This window comes from Palaemon carinicauda, chromosome 35, assembly GCF_036898095.1.
Source record: "Palaemon carinicauda isolate YSFRI2023 chromosome 35, ASM3689809v2, whole genome shotgun sequence".
NCBI classification, from domain to species: Eukaryota; Metazoa; Arthropoda; class Malacostraca; order Decapoda; family Palaemonidae; genus Palaemon; species Palaemon carinicauda.
In genome coordinates this window covers 44,667,558-44,677,979 of record NC_090759.1, presented here as the reverse complement: position 1 = coordinate 44,677,979, position 10,422 = coordinate 44,667,558, and the positions used below count along the sequence as shown (strand labels likewise).

Here is a 10,422-nt window from a genome sequence, read left to right as displayed (position 1 = left end):
AGCAATCCTGAGAGAACGCTCCAAAGCACATGTGCATGTTGCTTGAAATAAGTTTTAGAGAGCAAGACTGATCCATGAACCAGTAACTTGCAACATGGTAACATCTTCGGTAAATGCACAGACCTCTCATCACTGAACAGCAACGTAACAACTTCATTACAATCACTTTACCTTTGTGAGTTAATTTGTTAGGAGTATACAAAATCACTGCTCCTCTCAAAAGGGGGCATATCCCCTTCTTCAGTTTAAAGTTCCTTTTTTTTAGCGTTGTTTAGGGAATAAAAATATCAGACAGTGTAATATTTTATACTACCTCAGAAAACAAAAATTGACCAGACATTACTTATACACAGCTACACAGCATCTTGAAAATTCATCATTAAATAATATTTTATATTAAATCAAGACAACTTTAGTGAGCGTATACCAATTTCATTACACTTTAAGGGGTAATAAACTTGCCATATATAGGCTTTTTTATCAACAAGAAAATGGTCAAAAGAAAAATAAATAAAATTCACATATACTAAACAAACTGAATTTGAAAACCAGAATCCTAATCTCTGTACCTTGAGATAGCGTGTTTCTTAACCATTCACGTAAATAACCATATATATAAATTTAGTTCTAGTTTCGAAATGAAAATTCAAAGAGGTTTTGTAATTACAGCTATATTTTTGCAGTACAAAATCTGACTTTTATATTGTATGTATTATATATCTAACTAAGCTTATTGGAACCAGGGTGCATACTGTTAGTAAGAATAGATGGTGAAAAAAAATTAAACAAAATCACTGCTTTGATTGATAGTAAAACATTGTGCTGGAATCTCTTTAAGAACTACATTTCAAACCTTGAAAAGTTAAAGATAATTTTCTTTTGCGTTCATTGCTCATTTTAGAGATTTTGAATGGGAAACGTTTCCATTCAAAACAACTGACACATTGTACATGATAATTTTCATACAAAATTCTTCATAAATAAGAAAAAAGAGAACACTAAATAGAGCAGTTCACTCTCCTCTATGAATCTTCATCCGAACTTCTGCTCATCCAATCAGATAAATCATCCGTCTCACCTTCACCTACTTCAGGGAGGTGAGGCTTTGGCCTTCTTCTAACATCATACACTTCTTGTGTGTTAAGGTTGGTTTGGGTCATGGTATTGAAATCCAATCGATATTCACCATCGGAGAGCGTGAATTGTGCATATTCATTAGGATTTATCATATACTGACATTCAAGAACCTCAGAATTTATATATTCATCATCTCCATTGTCTTCATTCTCCCCATACTCAGTCCAAACACCATCGTCATCACAGAGGAACCAGTGGTATATGCTAGGGTTGACAGTTATTCCCGGTATCATTTCTGTACAAAGCCTGCGCAGGTAAAGCATTTTGGTTTCATCTGAATTTAACAGAACCATGCCTTGAAAGTTTGCCGTCCATGTATCTCCACCCATTACCAGTAGCAGAAACTTCATGGCCGATTCAAGTTTATCTTCCTCCAGTGGTGGCAAGGATACAGAGTCTATGGCTGGATTGCAAAAAGAACGTTCTAAGCACATAAACTGAAATGGCTGAAGATTAAACCAACTCTCATTTTCTTCACTTACCTGCCAGTGAAAATGTCTCGTTGAGTGAAGTCTAGCGCAGCTATGATGTTCTCGTGGGCAAATGCCAACAACAGAATCATAACAGATTTCAGCAACTCGCACATCACCTTCTAAATGATGGGACCACAAACTAGGCATGTTTAATCTTAGTTCTTTTTCCGAAGGAGCACGGAAAGGCAAATTAGCAGACGCCTGAGTAACAACTACAGAGCTATCAACCTTTGAATTAGCATTAGTTTCAGAGGCTACATTGCTTCCTGAAGTGATGCTATTGTCTTGAGCAATAGTATCTGAGATGGCTGTAGTACCAAGAGAAACTGCGATAATGTTATTTTCAGCATCTTGGCTTGAGGTACTAGTAGAAATAGGTATTGGAGATGGGATTATGGACAAGGAGACAGCAGATTCATTCACAGATCCAGCTATAGATTCATTGATACTACCAGTATCACTATGACTACTGTTGGCAGAATGATCATCATTAGCAAGCTCAAAATTTTGTCTGGGGATTTCATCTCTGGTGGAATGACTGGTATTAATCTCTGGAATCATTGTATTGGCATCCTCTATGTTCCCAATGGCAGGATTAGCCTCTAAAATCATTGCAAAAATATCCCTTGGCGCTTCATTACTGTCAATGCCAAATCTCCTCAGCAGCAAACAAGTTTCAGGTGATAGTAGATTATGGTTTAATTGACAGTGGTCATTAGGACAAGCCAATCGGTTGGTCATATAATCACTACAGATATGAAGAGCCACACAGTTCCTCTGTTGACACTCACCCTTGTTGTAGCCTTTACAAATTTCTATTAATCCCGGGTTTTCAGACGATGTAGCGTATGGTAGGAAAAATCGTTTCAGTTTAGATGATGACAAGTGGTCAAGATGATAATCGCTCAAATTTCTCAAATTATGGTTTGTCTTGAACTTGTGACCAAACTGACAATTTTCATCAATGCAGTGATTTGTAATGAAGCTCGGACACATATGAAGATTTCCACATTGCAATCGGAGCTGACACCCACTAACGCTAAGATGGTTTGTGCAAAGTTTTATCTTTGGCTGCAGTATAATACTCTCATTGTCTACTGTAAAAACGTGGCTATTTTCATTTACAACCTTCCTTATATGGGATGAACGGAAATAAAAGTTTTCTACAAAATATAAGAGGCTGGAACAATAATTAGGACACTTAATTAAAACATTAACTAAAAATTGAGGCGACAACATTTGGAATTCCTCATCATTCCATCGATCTGCTTTATAATTCCCAGATACAGCTCCGTAATCAAGACTCTGGAAATCTGAGTAAGATTTATCTGCAAATCTATTATGGAGTCGGCTTGTTTTCGAACCTTTCTTCTGATGCTTCCCTGAGGATCCTCTGTCATTCTGTAAGACATAAAAACTTTAACAGGATATCTACTAACCTTCTACCTGAACTGTTAGAATATAATAAAAGAGAACTCTACATCAATTGAACACCTTGTGTTTGTCATCAGGCGTAACATTATCATAAGTAAAAAAAGAATTTGGGTGAATAGTAACTAAATTATGTTTTCTCTCTCTTCTTCTTCCTAAAATAATTCAAATGGACTTAACAAATCCAAATTCTGAATCCATGGTTCATAAGTTTAATTTCTAACTAACCCAAATGCTGTAATTACATTACTGGATAGTTTCAAGGCAACATTTCATGCAAACTCAAAGTAACTGTAATCTTACTTCAAGTGATAAGTCGAACAAAGATCTTGGTCCCTGGCTCATTTCCAAGACCTCATCTCGGCTTTTGTTGTCAATTCCCACTCCTGAAAGATGATGAAATGGCATTACTATTTCCTTCATTTAAGAAAAGTAAGATACATAAAATGTTTTCTGTAATATCCATATTCTTTCCATAAACGCGCTCACCAGACTATGGACATACAAATACGGAAGATTAATTCTATTATCTTTCAGAGTTTCTGGTGATGTTATTCTCTGCCTTCTGAGAGTAAAAAATTTAAACTCAGTGGTTTAGTTGAAGTCTCTGATAATAACGACATCAATACCTTTCAGATGTTATTGTACATAATCACTTCGAGATTTAGGCTTACTGTGTTTAAAATATTTACCATACAAAAATTATAATTTCTCTTTTGAATCTCCCACCAAAAATCTTTTTAATTTACAAACCTGATCCCCAGAATTTTCCATCTCTCCGAATTCATGTCTACTTAAATCTTTATACAGTATATATTCAAACGTGTGTAATTATAAAATAGTGTAACACTGGATTCATATAAAAAATTTCCCTTGGAAACAATGAAACTCCAACACCCACTTCCCACGACACTTCCTTCAAGAACTCTACAACTACCAAGAATGTGATTTACATATGTCACCTACCTCTGCATTAAATGACCTTACATAGCCTAATCTTCTATATTCTCTATCTTATGGAAAGTATGCACTCAATATTGCAACTCTTTCTAGTATCACTTAATAAAATCCCTTAATCGACACTTGTACACATTCCTCTGTCTCTGCTGCATTTCTCCAGAAAATACAATTTCTCACCATATTTCAAGTACCCTAAAAGCAATCACTAATTGTTCCTCCTATTCTTGCACATCCTACCCTTTCTTCTTTGTCTCACTAATTTTCTCCTTGTCTCCTTGAACTTATTAAGTATCATATATATTTGCTTTTTGCTCAATATCCAACTGTATGAAGTCTAAAATGTATCTTAGTCTTTAGTATCCGCTTGTGTTTCGATGACAGTAGAGTTTATGGGACCACCGACTCGATGCTTCTGGACATTAGGTGCTTTTAATACCATGAGAAGAACAACACTGCTATTACTTTTATTTTACATTACATTACCAACTAATCTTGGGTGAAACATGTACAGTATACAATATTAAGTTTAGCATATATATATATATATATATATATATATATATATATACAGTATATATGTATGTATGTATGTATGTATGTATATATATATATATATATATATATATATAAAGAGAGAGAGAGAGAGAGAGAGAGAGAGAGAGAGAGAGAGAGAGAGAGAGAGAGAGAGAGAGAGAGAGAGAGAGAGAGAGTGTGTGTGTATGGTGGGATTCAAATATTTCATCGGACGGTTCTATAACAAAACCATGTAAAATCTGCTCCGCTTAGGCTCAAACGGTGATCTTGGATATGACAAATGAATTTATCTATTATAACTTATAACTATTTCCCAAAACAAAATTCTTAAATAAAGGTTAAACATGATTACAACGATACTGAATTATGTCTTTGACTGGACTATATATAGTAGGTAATAAATCTGATAACATAAAGACATATCTATGTATCAGTATGCACATTTTTTAAAGTGCTTTTCAGTCATCATTAATAGTCTTATAAATCGTATATATGCATAATAATGTTTATAAAGCTTATGATAACTGATAAGTGGAAAAACGAATAAAATCTTTACCGGAATATTCTAATATATATATATTTTTTTAAATGATTTACTTTCGATATTTACAGAGAATGACTTCAATGTTATCAATGTGTTTATCTATCATTTTCTTTACCCTATTGTGATCAACAGAATGGTTTCTTCTGAACCATGTCTTGGTCGAATGTGTTACATTCTATGAGCTATACAGGAGGCTAGTCAGGGTATTTACAATAAGATTAGTTCCATTTTAAACTGTGAGGCAAATCTGACTGGGTATATGACATTCCTTCTTGAAAACCCCCCTTTCTGCATCAGCAGAACTATTAGAAAGAACATTGATAATACTGAGTCTTTATCTTCCTGTACACTTTGAGGAACTTTAGCCTTTGCAGCGTTGATAGAATTTTGCGAGACATTTTCCACGTAATCCCAGAATTTATTGATATTAATTTCATAATGAAAATGTTAGTAAAGTCCCGGAGTTTTTCTTCAGAGGCTCTGCAAGGTACAATTATTTCCCACAAAATCACACGAATTGGGGTAGAGCAAATTTATCTGCAAATGAGTTTTGTCATGTTCATCTTTTCTAATATAATAAACTATACCGTTCATCAACTTGTCATTCATATTTTCCTTAAACGCATCTGAAGGAGCGTTGACACCAAATTCCTTTTCATAAGTTTCCTTATTTCCTGTAAACATTTCAAAAGCCCTAATCGACCTTTCTAATACATGGGCGTAAGAGTAGGGGGTGCTGAGGAGGCTATGGGCCACCCGCCCCCTTTTTTTTCATTTTACATTTCAATCTTTAACTTTAGAAAAGATTGAAAAATATTAACCTGCATAAATGTTATAACTCAGAAAACATTCAAAGATATTAAATTGCCTATACTTAGTAACTCATTCTTCATTAGAATTATCATTCAAAGACAATTTCTTTACATAGATTTTTATTCACGTACATTTCCATATTGGAGTCATGAATTATTGTGTATATATATATATATATATATATATATATATATATATATATATATATATATATATATATATATATATATATATATATAATTATATGTAAATAATTTTACATATATACACACATGAATATAATTATATATGTACATGATTTTATATATATATATATATATATATATATATATATATAAATATATATATATATATATATATATATATATATATATATATATATATGTGTGTGTGTGTGTGTGTGTGTGTGTGTGTGTGTGTGCGCGCGTTTGTATGTATGTGTGTGTTTTATATATTATGTAAATGAATATAATTGCTGCCTCAGTGGTGTTAATTTTGTAATGAACATTTTCTATTGTTCTTTTTATCTTTTTTTCTTCATTGCTATAATCCTCCAGTAATTGGGAAAAGGACATATTTTCATTAGGAATTCCTTCACAATTCTTCTTTAATATGTCAGTACACATTACAAAAGAACAGATTATTAAGTACAAAATATGTATTTGCAGTAGATCAGTTTCACAATGGCAGGAGAAACATACAGACGGAATGGCAAGAGCAGGACTCTGTATGTAAGCTCTTGGAAACACATCCTGTGTTACAGTTTACTCTTGGTAATGAGCAGAAAACCTTCTCCCTGCTCGAAACTGGTTGAATTGAAGAATTTGTTGTACTTAAATCTACGAATTTTTAATTTTTTTCCATAAAGTGAACATTACTTAGTGCATACTGCCATTGTGAAAGTGATCTACGGCAAATACACACTTTGTACTTAATAATCTGTTCTTTTGTAATGTGTACTGACAAATTAAAGAAGAATTGTGAAGGAATTCCTCATGAAAATATGTCCCTTTTCCTGTTACTGGAGGATTATGTCAATGAAGAAAAAGGTAACAAGAACAATAAAAAAAGTACATTACAAAATTAACGCCACTGAGGCAGCAATTACTTTCAATAAAGCGTGTTTAAAAGAGGGTCTACTCCCGAACTGTTAACGAATATTATTATTATTATTATTATTATTATTATTATTATTATATTATTAATAATTAATCTTAATAATAATTTTTCTCTTATTACAGGAGCGTTTATTTTTTTATATCAACCTTCTTTCTTTCTTTCCTTAGATATAGACAAATTTTACTTCTCACAAATCTATGACCACTTGACTTTAACTTGATTAACACTGTTACTTCTTCATTCAAATTAACTTTTTCACTGAGAATAAAATATATTTCGCTCTTCGTTTCTGCACTTGAGCTTCTTCATGTCCATTTTGTATGTTTATTAAAAAAATTTTTTTTTAGAGACTTTTATATAGTCTTTTTTTTTAGGCAAATTGTCATGTCTTGTGTTTACTTTAAATTTCGCTACAGCTGCCTCTCCTCTTTTCTTATGACCTACTTTATATAATAATCGCCCAAAATAAATACAAATACAGTCTTATGGTTTTTTAAGATATCTCCAGATCTTCACAAAAGGTTTCTCTTCCTTCCTCCGTATTGTATGTTGTTGGTACATACTTTTTATTGAGTTTGATCATCAATCCTACAATTCTACCACTTATACTATAAGACTCTTCTATGTTACCAGCTGGATTTTCAATTAATAAGAAAACCCATTCCATTTTCTTTGTTCCTTTCGTGTCCTCTTGAAGCAAAATATATGGTTCTCTTATAATTCTAAATGAGATTCCCCAGTTCTTCTAATTTCACTCAATCCTATTATATACCAATATATTTATTCTCGGTTTTCCAGTAACACAGAAAGACCTTCTCTGGACAGGGTCCTGACGTTGCAATGTTCAATTTCCAAAAGTGGCATTTTCTATACCATATATATATATATATATATATATATATATATATATATGTGTGTGTGTGTGTGTGTGTGTGTGTGTGTGTGTTTACATGCATATAATTACACATACACACATATATTTATATATATATATATATATATATATATATATATGTATATATATATATATATATATATATATATGTATATATATATATATATATATACATGCATATAATTACACACACACATATATCTATATATATATACATATATATATATATACATATACATATACAGTATACTTATAAATATATATATATATATATATATATATACATGTATGTGCGCGCGCACACACACATACTGTATATACATATATATGTGTATATATATAAATATATATATATATATATATATATATATATATATATATTTGTGTGTGTTTACATTCATATAATTACATATTGTATATACATATACAGCATATATATATATATATATATATATATATATATATATATATATATATACATATATGCGCGCTGACACACACACGCACACACACACATATATATATATATATATATATATATATATATATATATATATATATACACATACATACATACATACATTTGCTAATAGAAAGGGATTTTAAAAACCTTGATTTTTGAGACTAATGCAGAATTATTAAGTCTATAGAGTACTTTTCTGTGAGATTTTCTTCTTCATACCATATCACCATAGATTAAAACCAAAGACAGGTGACATGATTATCAATTAAAACACTTGATAATTGTTTTCTGTAAACTAGAAATCAGATGAAATTGAAAATATAAATGCCGTTAAATCATCAAAGATAAGATTGGATCTGAAAAACAAAGGATAGATACAATAAATCGTAAGTAAAAACATAGTAGGCTTCGAAAACTAAAAACCCTTACTTGATCGATATTGGAATGGGTTTATAGCAAAGAATTAACATCGCTAGTATGTTTTTGGTAAATTACCGGTATTTTATGATAGTCATTGTGTGCAAATTGTAATTGGTTACATTAAAATAGTCAAAAGAAATATGAATTTATGGTTGCTACAATCTGCTGTCAGATACCAAGAAATCGCATTTTTTTTTCCTGAGGAAGGACCCCCCCCCCCCCCCCACACACACACACACACACTTCCCCAGCCCCATCAGTTCTTTCCAAACTTTAGCCCCACTCCACCCGGGAAAAAAAAAAAAAATAAATAAATACACCACCCTTCCTACGCCCTTGTATTAGCTCTTCAGCTCGTATCAAAGAACACCAGAAAGCAAATGAATTTCTCGAAGTAGACTATATCATCAAGCATAATTATGAAACATTTCTGAGATTAAAGTACCTGCTGAACAACATGATTTACATTATATCGTAGTTTAATAATACAAATCATACAGGGGATGTACAGGATAGCATGCCCATGGTAACGCACAGTGTCGACCACTTCTTGAAAGACACGTAATTATGCAAATAATCAGTAACGAGCACGACACGTCACCAGTAGTTGGTCGTCGTTCGCCAAATCGGCAAAATAGTGATTAGATATGGAGTACCTATTAACAAAAAACTATCAGACAGCCAATCTAGCAGGTAGCGTAATTTTCTTGATGACTTTTGTCTTTATCTAACAAAACATTTTTCTTTGAAAAATGTCAATATTTAAGTAAACCATTAGCTCAATAACTTTATTTCATATATATATATATATATATATATATATATATATATATATATATATATATATATATATATATATATATATATATATATACATAAAGTTAATGGCAGCCAGGGTTGGAATATATGAGAGAGGCTTCACTGCTATTGCTTCTTTCAACACTGCTATTACTTCTTTCAATATTGTACTGGTGCTGTTGCACCCAATGGATATGTCCAAATAGCCTCATGTTCCCTTTTTCGTGGAATCATGAATAAAAGTAAACCAAATAGAAATATTTTATCAAAAGCCGCCTTATGGATTATGATCCTGTCTACAAGGGCGACAACAATGAGTTATTGTGTGCAAATGTGTAGTGCAACCGTTTGTATTGTTTACGGCAAATCCTATATCTTATGGAAAGCTTCATGTTCCAAGAATGAGAGAGAGAGAGAGAGAGAGAGAGAGAGAGAGAGAGAGAGAGAGAGAGAGAGAGAGAGAGAGAGAGAGAGAGACTGCTGTGAAGAGATTCACAAGCCAGTAGACTTCAGGTTTCTCCAAGGAGGAAGAGGACTCTTTCCATGTCTTGTGTTTTCAAAAATTTGAAACAAATTTGCGAGTGTTAATTTTGTTAAATGATTTCTTCAGTGGTCATTCTGATTTATATAGAACAAACAGATTGAAATTCTTAATGAGATTTTCTATCATTGCCACCTGAAATTCTAAAATAGAACTTAGAAATATTAGTTAGATTTGGCCTGTGTGTTGATTCCGAAGGTTACTGGTGTTGTGTCATTTCAAAGAATTTGCCTCCTACGTCTCCAGTGATTCTTTTGAGGTCGTTTTACCAAGCCAGAAGGTCGGACGGTAAGT

General features: G+C 32.2%; 1 protein-coding gene across 1 annotated transcript in view; it reads right to left on the bottom strand.

Moving 5' to 3' along the window:
* Positions 1-300: 300 nt before the first annotated feature.
* LOC137627715 (protein mono-ADP-ribosyltransferase PARP12-like) overlaps positions 301-10,422 on the bottom strand; it is a 289,451-nt gene continuing 279,329 nt past the window's right edge. The window contains exons 9-10 of the mRNA XM_068358969.1: positions 3,345-3,427; positions 301-3,011 (exon numbers count right to left, since the gene is read on the bottom strand). Of these exons, the coding sequence (XP_068215070.1) occupies positions 1,023-3,011; positions 3,345-3,427 (2,072 nt within the window). The 3' untranslated portion in view covers positions 301-1,022. The remainder of the gene's footprint in view (positions 3,012-3,344; positions 3,428-10,422) is intronic.